This window comes from Narcine bancroftii, chromosome 2, assembly GCF_036971445.1.
Source record: "Narcine bancroftii isolate sNarBan1 chromosome 2, sNarBan1.hap1, whole genome shotgun sequence".
NCBI classification, from domain to species: Eukaryota; Metazoa; Chordata; class Chondrichthyes; order Torpediniformes; family Narcinidae; genus Narcine; species Narcine bancroftii.
In genome coordinates this window covers 191846115-191859722 of record NC_091470.1, presented here as the reverse complement: position 1 = coordinate 191859722, position 13608 = coordinate 191846115, and the positions used below count along the sequence as shown (strand labels likewise).

The 13608-nt window shown below is 49.9% G+C and overlaps 2 protein-coding genes across 5 annotated transcripts in view; one reads left to right on the top strand and one right to left on the bottom strand.

Moving 5' to 3' along the window:
• Window positions 1-7881, top strand: part of LOC138754853 (cohesin subunit SA-2-like) — a 65113-nt gene extending 57232 nt beyond the window's left edge. For 3 of the 4 annotated variants that reach the window (XM_069919756.1, XM_069919753.1, XM_069919754.1), the window contains 5 exons: window positions 1148-1331; window positions 2443-2550; window positions 4046-4145; window positions 6048-6119; window positions 7592-7881. In XM_069919756.1, the coding sequence (XP_069775857.1) occupies window positions 1148-1331; window positions 2443-2550; window positions 4046-4145; window positions 6048-6119; window positions 7592-7600 (473 nt within the window). In that variant the 3' untranslated portion in view covers window positions 7601-7881. The remainder of the gene's footprint in view (window positions 1-1147; window positions 1332-2442; window positions 2551-4045; window positions 4146-6047; window positions 6120-7591) is intronic. The other variant, XM_069919755.1, reaches the window with a different exon arrangement.
• Window positions 5067-13608, bottom strand: part of ap4m1 (adaptor related protein complex 4 subunit mu 1) — a 21264-nt gene continuing 12722 nt past the window's right edge. The window contains 6 exon segments of the mRNA XM_069919758.1: window positions 5067-5681; window positions 9590-9769; window positions 10288-10418; window positions 11760-11788; window positions 11790-11811; window positions 12093-12161. Coding sequence (XP_069775859.1) covers window positions 5680-5681; window positions 9590-9769; window positions 10288-10418; window positions 11760-11788; window positions 11790-11811; window positions 12093-12161 — 433 coding nt within the window. The 3' untranslated portion in view covers window positions 5067-5679.

The window sequence follows — 13608 nt, the reverse complement described above, 5'->3', positions numbered from 1 at the left end:
CCCGAGACCCTTCTGGAGCCCTTGCCTTCAGAACCCTCTTGAATCCTCAGTTTTATCATCTTTCTACATGTTGGATGTTTCTAACACTTTGCTTTTAAATTCATTTCAAATTCCATGGCAGTGTTGATTCGGAAGGTCCAGTACAAACCAAGCCATGTCAAGCACTCATTGAACTGACCATTCACGCCCTCAGCCTCCTGTTCCTCAGCAGCCTATCTACGTCCTGGCAGAAGGCGAATATATTTTGAGTTACAAAGATAGACAAAAGACGGAGAAAACAAACAATATCTGTGACAGGGTAAAAATCCAGATAAATTTTATGAACAAACAAGAAATTCTGAAGATGCTAGAGTCTAATACAGTTCACAGATGTGTTGGAGAAACTCAGCAGGTCAAGCAGCATCAACAAGGAATAAAAGGCATTTGATGATTTGACCCTGAGCCCTTCATCAGGAGTGTCAAAAATCAGGGAACAAGAAGAGGGGGGGGAGGGGAAGAGAGTAGGCCAACAGATAGGGTGGGAGGGTAGGAGCTGAAGTGATGGGGGAGCAGGCAGCTTTCTGATGGGGGAAGGGGAAAGAGAGTCCAGGGTTCATGGAAATTGATGGTTGATATTGGTGGGTCAGTAAGTGTTGTTTACTGCAACAGGAAAATGCAAAAGATCTTTAACTTGTATTTGTTCTGATGAAAGGTCTAACTCGTGCTGCCTGAGCCGATTTCTTCCAGTGTTTTGTGGTCTTTGCTGTTTTTCTGCTTTTTGAGTTGAGTCACTCCTCCGTGAGAGATGAGGTGATGCAGTGTTCAGAGAGGGCACTGGCCCTTAATGACCAAGGTTGGGGGGGAGGGGGGTTTGCCCTGGATTTTCCTGCTTCCCAAGCCTGATATTTAACAGTAGAATCGTTAGTCCGGGATTGGGGAAAGGAAATGGAGTCGAATGGAACCGGGGATACGAGGACCAATTTACAGAATCAAACACTTCAAAAGCGTACGGGAATTATACATGGTGTATTTGGGGAGCACAGACTCGTGGATCGTAAGGGCCTTAACTGTGTCTAAATTTAATTTAAAAAAGACATTTTGGGTGTACATTGAAAGGGGTATATATTTTAAGCTGCTTGTATTCTTCCCCCCCCCCTCCCCCCCCAAGCATCTGACATGAGCTCCGATGGGGTATGGCTGCAAGGTGGAGACAGCCTACAGATGAGCAGCAAATTGACAACCCCAATACTCACGTCCACACTGCTACGTCCAGCTCAGTGGGACTCTGGCAGTCTGCAGGGTTCTGATGACCAGGATTCTGAGAAGGGCTCGGAGTCAGAGTTCACACACAGGTGAGTTTGGCATCTGGCCCGTGTTTGCACAGCTGACGAAAGGGTTGGATTTCCCAGCACTGAGATACCGTTTTTGTATTCTGCCGCAAGCGGCTCCCTCACCTTTTTGCCAGTGTCAATGGCGGGTTTGTGTTCACTGCTTACCTTTGAGCACATTGACCAAGGCTTAATTTATAAGACCATTCCATTTCAAACATTCAATGCCTTAGTACATCACAACTGTATTCAGCCACTTCTCAGGCAGAGCTCTGTACCATTTATCCAAATGCCTCACTGCCTTCTAGAAGTGACAGTAAATCGAGGTCAAGTCTCCCCATTCCGGAGGTGGCGATCAGATCACAGCGCTACCTGCTGCTCTGGCTGAGACTATTCCAACCTCGAGATTGCGAGCAGATCGATAGGAGACTGTGATTGTGGTCAGGGAGAAAGATTCTGATCTGTGACCCGTATAATTTTGAACACCTGTTCGGTCCTCCTTGGCCTCTTCCTCACTGAAGGAAATGGGCTCATAACTGAAACACTACATCCCATCCTGGAGTTATGCAATCACACATCAGTAAAGGCTGTATAGTTAGTGCGGCGTTCTTACAGCATCCACCACTGTCTCTAAGTTTGTACATTCAACCCTTGTCCACATGGGTTTCCTCCCACATTCTGAAGATGTACGGGGTTAGTAGGTTTAATTGGTCACCTTGGGTGGCCTGGGCTCCTGGGTCTGTTACCGTGCTGTGTCTAAATTTTAGCAAGTGTGGGATCTGGAACTGCATACAGTACTCTAGATGTAAAGTTGTATCACACCCCTCTGTTCTTGCTGCTTTTCACCAGTGAATAAACGCAAGCATCTCGTGCGCTTTGTCAAGCTGTGCTGCGCATTCAAGGATCCATAGATTTGCACACAAGGTCCCTGTACCTCAGTACTCCCTGGGCCTTGCCTTACATCGTGTGCGTCCTAGAGCAACTGGCTGCCAAGTGCGTCCCGTCACACATATCAGGATTAAATTCCATCTGACGTGGGTCTGGCAAAAAAGGCAGTGTTAAAAATATTTTGTTGGTGTGCCTCCCATCTAAGCATCTAGTTTTCCTCTCTTTTCACAATTTTTTCCACGTACAGCAGGTCTTGGCTTGACTCTCAAAATCGGGACAAGCAGCAGAACAGTCGGGTTCAGAAGAGTCGAATGCAGAAGCACAAGTCCCGACAGAAAGTTCACACGCAGCATTTGTAAGTGGCAGAGTCGCTGTAGTTAGTGCACAAGCCCCACCTTCATCACTGGTGGACCGTGTTTCCAGTGGTTCGTTCTGTTGGTTGAAGTCCCCCAGAGTTATGAGGTGATAGATTCTGGGATGAAGAGGGAGGGAGCAGTAGATGATTGGAGCTGCAGTTCCCTGCTATCCTGCAAGGGAATTTGCAGGTGGTTTTTTTCAGTAGTACCCCAGGCAGCCGCAATCCACAACTCCCAACAAGGGTGTGATCAACAATCGGTGCTGCTGAAGTTGTCTGCTAGTGGTGTGCAGTGAGAAGGGTGGATCAGCGCAGTTGCCTTGAAGGGAGACATAGAGGAGCAATGTATGGGAATTCAACCCTTGCAGATTAGGGATGGGTGAGGAGGGGAGCAAGAGTTTGGAGGAGAAAAAGACCTAAGGTTGGGAATGGTGTGGGAAAAGGAGAGCAGTGACAGGGCCACAGCTGCTACCAAAGTGGAAAGAGAAGAATTGAGAATTCTGTGCCTCAGTTGTAAACAGAATCACAGAAGAGGCTGTTCAGCCCATCTTGGCTGGTGGACCAGGATATACTATACAGCTGAAATGAAAGGGGCTTCAACTCCTGCACACTGTTCAGGCACTGAATGTGATGAGGCTTTCGGTCTCTGCTGTCCTGGGGAACTGGTCCTCTTCACTCTCCCAGGAGATGAAGAACAGAGCAGACAAGTCACAGAGGCAATCCAGAGGCTGCGATTGGTACCTTCCTGCTGAGGAAAAGTACCGGGGAATGTGGGCTGGGAAATGCAGGTTGGGAGCTCTGAAGAGTTGTAGGAATATGCTCAGTTATGTTCTGAACCCATATGACAGGTTTGGATGGGGTGGAGAGCCAGCACCTTTTCCCCAAGGTGACACAGCATCTTCCAGGGGATGTCTGTTTCAAGTGAGGGGAAGAAAGTTTAGGGGGATGTCAGGGGAAAGGTTTTTACAGAGCACTGGATGTCTGGAATGCAATAGGTGCATTTAAATGACTCTAGAAATAGGCAAATGGATGTCAGAAAAATGGAGGGTTCTGGGTGTGGGGGAATGTCAGATTGTTGTGGATGAAGTGAGCTGAAGGGCCTGGACTGTGGTATGTTTCATGTTCTAGCTTGTGTTGACAGAGGCATTGAGAGAGGACAAGTGATGTACAGGCCTAACAATTTACTGACCCCACATGCAGCAATGTGTCTCTGCAGTGGTGTAAAGAGTTTGGGGATGGAAAGTAAAGAGCCCCACCATCATGTACCAAAGAACAAAGACAGACTCTGGCGTCTGGAGCAGGGGCAATGAATGGTGATGTGTGGGCTGTATTGCTGGGCTGTTACAGTAATGGATGGATGGGCAGTGATGTGGCAGAGGGTGGGCTGGGCTGTGACGGTTATAACGGTTTGTGGCGGCAGGTAGGGGTGTGTTGATCCGTGTGGTGTTGTACCGTTATGCCCACCTGCTGAATGGGTGTATGTATTCTGTCTCAGGCTGAGTCTGATGGAGGAAGAAGGGGAACGCGGTGATGCAGGAGACATTGTGTCTGACGCCACGAGCGAGCATTCGGATGCAAACAGCGAGATCACAATGGTCAGTGACTCACAGTGGACTGTCAGTGTGGGGGGGGGGGGGGAGCTGATCACGGTGATGGGGCAGGCGGTGTCAATGGGGGGGGGGGAGCTGATCACGGTGATGGGGCAGGGGGTGTCGATGGGGGGGGCTGATTGAAAGCCATGGTCGTTGGGCTTGTGGGGGTGCAGCCAGCAGAATTTTCACCTTGACATGCACTCCCACAACAATCCACGTGCTGAGCCACTCCTGCACTGCCATCTTTGGGTAGGACACCCAGCCCTGTGCACAATATTGAGAAAGCTCAGATCCCAAATCCTGCTGCAGTAAAGACCAGCAGGTGTTTACTTTCCATGTGTCATTTGTCACACCGTCATCTCTCTCCAATACCCACTGATCTCTCTCCCATTTAAAATGTACTCTCCCTTTTTTGATTATTTTTGATTTTGCAAGACTCGCACAGATCCAAAACAAAAATGCAACCTTCTCAACACTGATCCATTACATTCAGAGTCGATTTCCACCATCTCGCTGGTCTTCCCTAGCCTTGTCGTAAGAAGGTGCTCTCCCTCCTGTTGTACCATGGTCTCCCTTCCCTCCCAGACCCTAATACCACAAGGAAACGATGATGTAAATTAAATAAACATAAAGAACCAAAAATCTCTGTGGCCTCGCATTTTCTTCCACCTGCCATTTCATTGCCATGAGTGCTCACGTTTCCTGCCAGCCTTCAAAAATGTACAGGGTTGGCAGGTTAATTGGGTGGCATTGATTTTTTTAAAAGTTTTAAAATTCCATAGTAACTTGTTCTATTCTTTTTCATAATCTCAGAACACTACAACTCATGTAGAATTCGTTTCATATACTGAACAGTGATACCTCTCTCCCTCTGGTGACAAACTGTCCATAGAGCTGTTAAAAACCCACCGATCTCACAGCAACCTCAAGATTCTGTTTATTATCAAATAATACATTAAAATTGTAACCTGCTGTAAGGCAGATAGAGTCGCCAATACTGTCACCCAGCCCTCCTTACAGTACGAGAGGAAACCAAAAGGAAGTCCCATCAGAGACACTAAGTATCTCTGGATCCGCCTCCAGCAGCTGCAGACTCCTGTTCAATCCATCCGCAACCTGAGCTCCAGGTCCAAACCTTCGACGTGATCAGGAAGCCTCAGCACCCGAGGTCCTTCAGGAGTCGTTCTTGCCCTCAGCACCCTCTCATATCCCAGTCTGCAAAACAGGGTCCTGTGTGGTTCCCTCCTCTGCACTGAATAAATTCTGCTTTGGGCACTCAGAAAGCCCCACTATGAGGTTAGTCATGCCCTTTGACAGCCCTGATCTTGCATCTTTCCATTATCAGCACAGCTCTATCCTGGTCTGAAACACGACCCTATTATGTGACTCCCACTGTACTTGTTAACCTGTCCCTTTCTGTTAAGACTTTTTTACATCATCGACACCTTTCTCACAACTCCTTCACTCCGTTCTCTGGTTTCAACTCCATGCAATTGAAATGTTCACTCTCGAACTGTAGCTCTCGTTTCCAGCAGTTTTCTGTAAAAGTAGGCACAAAATACTTCTATAGCAATTTTAAAAAAATTATGTATTCCTCCATACAACTCCTCCAGATCATAAAGAGCTCACGTTAACTTTGGCTGGTCTTTCTGCTAAGATTCTCTTGTAGGATTCTGTGTTCCCTTTCTGTCTCAAACCTGCCCAACATGCTGAATCCTGCAACCTTCCTACTCATGCTTGCTCCTTTAGTTCCCCTGACCGTGCGCTGTGCCCTGACACCTCATGCTGGCTCGACTCCCATGAATACTGCAGTGTCACAGCGAACGATGGTTGTGTGAAGGCTCATCTGTACTGTGTGCTTGTGGTTGTCTGGGCTGGGCCTGCTTGACCTCTGTAACTCTGCAGGGACAGCTCCAGAGACAGGGAAGAGCTGGACTGCTGCAGGATCTCTTTGACTCGAGCATCCTTGACACTGAGGTAAGCGACTGGGGTTAGTTATGCTGCACCTTACTCACTCCTTCATTCCAATTCTTTTCATGTGCCTTTCTCCTAACATGCCTTGTTCACTTAACATTTTTAAAAAAAAACACGTGTCTTCATCTGCAAAGCTACGATCCTGTCAGAGTGCTTCGCGTTTACCACCACACTGTGAAGGATCTCGGGAACTGCTTCACACTTCCATCGGGTTTTTTGGTCATCTCACTTTTGTAGCTCCTGTATCATTTTTATATGTGGTAAAACAGGAAAGTCCGCAGGCACTGTGATTGGAGTAAAAACACAAAGCTGGAGAAACTCTGGTCATACACCGTTCTTTACATTACAAAGAAACATAACCAACATTTCAGGCTTGTCCAACGTGTGGACAAAATGTTGGCAGGCTCTATTTTATAATTTTGTGGTGGGTACATCACATTCCAGAGCTTGCACTGCCAAACCGAGGCCACGTGTAAATTGGAGGAACAAGCTAATTTTCAGTCTCTGGTCGGCATTAACCTCAACTTCTCTGGTTTCTGCTAGCCCACTCCCTGTTCAACCTCTCTTCTTCCCACCCCCATTTGTCTCCTTTCCTCCACCCATTTCCCTCTCCATTCAGAGCCCATCCCCCTCCCCAATCCACCCATTACCTCCTGCCTGTGGAACTGTGCTCTCTTCCCCCCCACCCCCACCATTTTGTTCAGGTGTGTGACATAGTTGATGCAATGCCTTCACAGAAAAGGACTTTGTAATCCGTGTCTGCATCGGTTTCCCCAGGGTGTCGGCTAACTGGGTGTAAATTGAGTGGCATAGGCTTTTTTTTTAATTTTATTTTTCACATTGTGAACCATATCAATCAAAATACATACAAACATTTACCTCTTAAATATACACAGTGGCATTTTCTCCCTTTTTCCCCCCAAACCCATTAAACGATCAACATAGACAATACAATACAACCGACGGCACAGGCTTGTGGGCTGGAATGGCGTTATTATGCTGTATGTCCAAATTTAACAAAAGGTAACTGCCGACATTCTGCTCACACCTCGATGAAGGGCTCAAGCCTGAAACATTGATTGCTTCTTTTACCTTTGCTACATAAAATGCACTGTTTGACGTGAGTTTCTCCAGCATTGTTTTTACACCACTTGGATACGGCTTTAAGGTTTTTTGAGTGCTTCTGCATTAAAGATGTTTGTTGGTGTGGGCACTTTTCCCTGGCATCCCTTGCTTTGGGCACTCAGCGGAGGAGGAAACCTCTATTAGGCTGAAAACCCTTTCCAATGCTCCATTCCTGCCCTTCCCATATCCCCTTGGAATCTTCACTGCCACCAGACGTGGGATTCATGGCCCCCGTGCAGTCTGGGTGTTGCGCCAAATGGACAATGAACCTGCGGACTCTTTAGCACTAACTGCTGGAAAACAAGTCTTGTGGTGCATGTTCACAATGAACCCGATTCTGGATTTTGCAGGATTTCTGAGGCTGCTGGGAACTTGAGTCTTTCACTTTCAAGAACGAAGATGCTACGGATTAATTTGGGATTTGTGTTAAGAGATGAGTCTCTGCTTCAGGGGGGCCATTCATGTTTTGGGCCACTGGTCTTGTGGCATTTGTTGACTTGGGACTTTAATTAATGAGGAGAGCCATATGAAAACTTCTCAAGCCCTGTTTGGATTGTTTTGTACAGTTGATTTCAGTTTTGTATATTTCTGCTGTAAAGAGAGTTTTGTTCATTTTATTAATAAAGGCAATTTAAAGTTACCCCACTTGTTGATTTGTTACTAAGTGCAGGATTTCCATCCCCCCCCAACCATGATCCATAGCTTGGATTGTGACCTATGACTGGTGAGGCATGTGGTGAATTCCAGCTCCCTTCCTGGGAGCAGGAACTATGCAAAACAAATAGTCCTTTATCTATGGAAATGTGAACAGAGGTTTGGTGTGGGTAAATAAGGACATGGGGAACCCTGTCCTTGTGGGGAGGGGTTGGGGGGAGAGGAGAAGCAGTCAGGGCAGATTTTTGGGAAACAGGCAGATGAAGGTTGAGTTGATGACCAGAGGGGAAGCCATCATTTTTCTGAAGGACATCTCAGGTGGGAAGGCCTCATTCTGGAAATCAGACATGTCGGGGACAGAGGAATTGAGAGAAAGGAATATAATCCTTAGAGGAGGTGAGGAATTGGGTTTCATTGTAACCAGTACTCCAGATGTGCTCTCCCTCCTGTTGTACCATGGTCTCCTGCCCTCTTAGTGCCGTACAGTGGTTTGTACACCCATGTTCCTTTGAACATCAGCACTACCCTGTGACTTTGTGGTAATAATGTTCAACTGAATATTGGGAGAGAAAGGCCTGCCACAGACCCTGAACTCTTGGTTCTATCCATCTTCTGGGAAACTTACTGAATCAGAGAATTAGAAATTCGGTGTTCAATCTGACACCCACCTTAACACCCAGGGGTGCTTGATCTCTTTGTTTAGTGACTCAAATCCTCTATACCTTGTTCCAATCCTCGCCCATCTTACCTCCAACCCCATCAAACCTGTGCTGATCAAACACTACACTGCATCTACTGACTGTCCCCTGGATGTTGCTCCTTTCAAAACCCTTGTGTGATCTTGCCCTACATTATTTCTGCAACTCCTCTCACTGTACGATTGCATGGTCTCATCTCCACCTCTGGCCTCTTGTGCTTCACAATGAGCTCAGTCGTCCTCATGTTCCTCTTAGACTTCGAACTTGTTTTTCGCCCATGAAGCGACCTCTTTTAACACTGCCCTTAGCTGACGTGAAGCTGTCAACTGCAGGTGTGTTACATTGGTTCTCCGCTTCAGTTGTCCCAAGTTCATATTGCAACTCTACAAATCTCTAGTGAGGACCACACTAAGAGAATAGTGTTCAGTTTCTGATCACCTCATTACAGGAAGGATGTTGAAGCTGTGGAGAGGGTGCAGAGATTTTACCAGGATGTTGCATGGTATGGAAAATAGTCTTGTGAGTCAAGGTTAGCAGAGCTGGGACATTTCTCTTTGGAGCAAAAGCATGAGAGGAGACAAGATATGAGATGCATAAATAGGGTGGACAGCCAGTGCCTGTTTCCCGGGGCAGGACTAGCAAACACCAGAGGACATGTGTGCAGAGTGAAAGGAGGGAAGTTTTTTTTTACAGAGTTGTAGGTGCCTGGAATGCAGGGGTGGTGGTGAAGGTTGCAACATTAGGGACATTTAAGACTTTTAAGACAGGTACTTGGAAGGAAAATAGAGGGTGATGAGGTAGAGGGTGTAGGTTTATATAGGTCAGCACAACATGGTGGGCAGGATTCTCACAGGGCCACCTGCCCCAGTTAGGTGCTGGCTCAGATCTGACAAAGTGGTCTCCTTCCTCCTCTGACAGCGATCAGTTTTTGTACCCTCCGCACCTTCTGAAAAATGAGCCACATCGACACCGCCCCCCCCCCCCCCGGCTATTCACATGCGGAAGACATAGAGTCGCTGTGCGTGACGTAGCGGACCCAGCGGTGAGGCAGTGGAGGCTGCAAGGCAGAGATGCGCAGGAATCGGACCTGCAGTCCCGAGCAGGTGATCATGGGCAGCTCGAACTGCATGCAGACAGGACCCAACTCCAGGAGGGATGAGGCACTCAGGCCAGGACCTCCAGCTACATGGGGAGGGGAAAAGGGACAGTTACTCTTGGCCATGAATCCCCCAGCACTGAGACCAGAGCACCGTGCCAGCTAACAGGAGATGCACAAGGTCACGCAGCATCCACAGAAATAACCAGAGCCCTTCACATCTGCCAAAACAATCAGGCAAATGCCTGAATAGGGAGGAGCACAGGTGAATAGGTGGAGACAGGGAAGAGAAGCTGAGAGTGGAGGATCAATTACTTGCCTGGTGGTCTGTGCTCCTTCCCCTGCTCCATCCTTTTTATTCAGGCACCTGTCTGCTTTTTGATCACACCTTGACGAAGGGCTCAGGCCCAAAACTTTGGTTACTCTGTTCCCTGTAGACGCTGCGTGAGCTGCTGAGTTTTTCCAGCACGTTTGTGTACTGCAGTTCTCCAGGAAAGTCAACACCCTCCCCAGCTCAAGTGTGATCTCCAATTGGGCCCATAAATGAAACCCACCCCATTACCAACAGCACAGCACACCCTGCCTTGCCCACCCAGACTGCCTTGCTCCACCTTGAACAGCGCAGTGAACTGTGACCCTCCTGGAAATCTGGGAATGTGCCAGCATACAGACCTGGTGTTGGCCACCAGCTCAGCTGATTGATCAGGGCTGCTCAGCTCCTGCGAGAGACTGGAAACAGAGACCCCAGTCAGTCACTGTTCACATTTGGCACAAGCGGCAGATTGGAGCAGGCCACACGGTGCAAACCCTGCCCCCAGACTGGACAACATCAGATTCTCTCTCTTCCCCCCCCCTCGCCCCACCCCAAGACCTGACCCCATGTCACAGGATCTGAGTCAACATCACAGATTCTCTCTCTCACACCCCGCGCACCCGCCCCCCCCCCCCCCCCCCCCCCGAGACCTGACCCCTGTCACAGGATCTGAGTCAGAAAAACAAACAGTAGTAGAGCGGAGGAAGAAGTTGATGTCCGGTGCTGAACACAGTTCCCAAATTAAACTAAACTTGATGACCCGCTCATGAGCCATGACCCTCATTTCACTTCATGTCCATTCATGTCCATCTGCTTCCCCACTCCCCTGATCATGCACCTATTCCAGGCACCCACCAATCCTATCCCTGTCCTCCATTGGGTGACATTTTTGCCATGGAAAATAAGACTCGGATTGTTCACCTGATCAACGCCGCTAATAATTTTATAAACCCCCATGTCAGGTCTCCCCTCAGCCTCTAACGCTCCAGAGAAAACAGATCCAGGTTTGTCCAACCTCTCCCCATAACTCCCGCCTCATCCAGGCACCATCCTGGTAAACCCTCCTCATTCCAAAGCCTGCATTTCTACACATATTCCAAGTGTGACCCGTTTTATACCACTGTAAGGTAACCTCTTTACTTCACCCAATAAAGCCAAACATTCCATAGCCTTCACTACCAGCCATTCCACTTGTGTACCTACTTTCAAGGAGCAACACACCAGATCCCTCTGCACATCCATGCATGAAAGTCTTGCCATTATTCCCCTAGCATAGTGCGGGGTCCAACCCTGCTCTACAATAGAATATCTTACTGGATCCAACCTTGTTGGAGAGCAGGGCACGGTACGTGTCCAACTTCCTCTGGAATACAACATATCACCCAGTCCTTGTTCTAGAGTCAAAGAGGGTGGCATGGGCTCAACTCTGTTCTAGACAGAACACCGCACGTGATCCAGTCTTGTCCTTGAGCAAAGTGCAGGCCTCGTTCTTGGCAGAGTAATGGGTCCAACCTTGCTCTAGAACAGACCCAGTCTTGTTCCAGTGCTGAGCACAAGCCCAGCCCTAGTGACAGGATGAAACCCTGGACTGGACCACTGCACACTGCAGGATCCATGTTCTGTTCCCCAATGACTGCACAGCTGCTGGGACTCCTTCCCTGCGGCAAGACTGTCAGTTGCATTTACCTCCCTGCTCCCCGAGAAGAGAACGTACCTTGATTGAGGAGAGGGTACCGAGTCGCGCCACCTTCTCTCACCTTGTGGTTCCTTTGGGTACTGGGAGAATGCACAGTGATGTTCAACGCATGGCTACAAGGGGAAAAAAAAAAGGCCATCAGTGCCAGCAAAGAGAGGATTCACCGCACAGGTCACTGAACTCTGCATTGAACCTTCAGGGGGCATGATGACGATGGCCCAACACCAGCGAGTCTGTCGCCAGTGACTGAAAGCAGTGAATGGTGGGACTCAGGCAACACGTGCTGATGTAAATGGAGGAGAGAAGTAATGGAGGAAAGAGGTGAAGGAGCAGAGAGGGCGACAGAACAAAGCCAGGCTCAGTGCAGTGCACACATCAGAAGTGTTTCACTCACCTCTTTGGAGGCAGGTCACACTGGAGCTTGAGGTACACCATCAGGCGCCTGGCAAAGGGAAAGAGTGAGCGTGAAACAAGAGCTGAGGACTGTTTTGGGCTCCATACCCATGGAGGGATGCGTTGGCATTTAGAGAGGGTTCAGAGGAGGTTCACCAGAATGATCCCAGGAATGGAGTGCAGTACACAAAATGGCTGGAGAAACAGCTGCCCTGCCGCGTCCAGAGGAGTGATAACCAACATTTTAGGCCTGCCCTAGGTCAGGAATCAGGAAAAACAGGTAGTAGACTTCCAATTAATTTCCAATTATCAAAAGCCAATCAATCGCAACTCCAAATATCCAGATGTTTTTTCAGATGCCACATGACAATCATAATTTGAAAAAAGTTGAAATTTTTCCCCCCACTGTGATCGAGAGGGTTTACAAGGAATCAGTTTTACAAAGGAGACATTTGTCCACAGGATACACACTGAAGGAAAGGATTGTACTGATGATTTATTTACAAATTGGCATTTTTGCAACTTTGTGATAAATTGCAATTGTGGCATTCTCAGAGAGCCACCAACCCTGCCCTCTCCCCACCCTCACCATGCTGCCCTCTCTCCTGCCCGAGACCCCTCTCCCTGTCTGCGCTGCTCCCTCTGTCAAATACCCTTTCAGCGGGGTTGCTAAAATTCTGCTGGAGGACAATCCATGTGCAATCTCCTACACTTACAGGTGAGGTGAGACCACAGCTCCCAGGCAGTGCTGGTGACCGGCGAGGGAGGGTGTCGGGGATCGGCGAGGGGGGGGGTGTCGGGGATCGGCCCGGGGGGGGTGTCGGGGATCGGCCGGGGGGGGGGTGTCGGGGATCGGGATCGGCCGGGGGGGGTGTCGGGGATCGGCCGGGGGGGGGGTGTCGGGGATCGGCCGGGGGGGGGTGTCGGGGATCGGCGGGGGGGGTGTCGGGGATCAGCCGGGGGGGTGTCGGGGATCGGCCGGGAGGGGGTGTCGGGGATCGGCCGGGTGGGAGGGTGTCGGGGATCGCCTGGGGGGGGGGGGGTCGGTGGTCGGGGATCGGCCGGGGGGGGGGGTGTCGGGATCGGCCGGGGGGGGGGGGTGTCGGGATCGGCCGGTGGGGGGGTGTCGGGGATCGGCCGGGTGGGGTTGTCGGGGATCGGCCGGGGGGGGTGTCGGGGATCGGCCGGCGGGGGGTGTCGGGGGATCGGCCGGGGGGGTGTCGGGGATCGGCCGGGAGGGGTGTCGGGGATCGGCCGGAGGGGTGTCGGGGATCGCCGGGGGGGGTGTCGGGGATCAGCCAGGGGGGGTGTCGGGGATCAGCCAGGGGGTGTCGGGGGATCGGCCAGGGGGGGTGTCGGGGATCGGCCGGGGGGGGTTGTCGGGGATCAGCGATGGGGGTGGGGGGGGGGGGGGGGGTGTCGGGGACCAGAGACAGTTGGTGCAGAGACTGCAGAGAGTCTCCACAGAAGCAGCTGGACCTGGGTGCATTGGGAAACGTTCCCATCTGCTGGGCTCA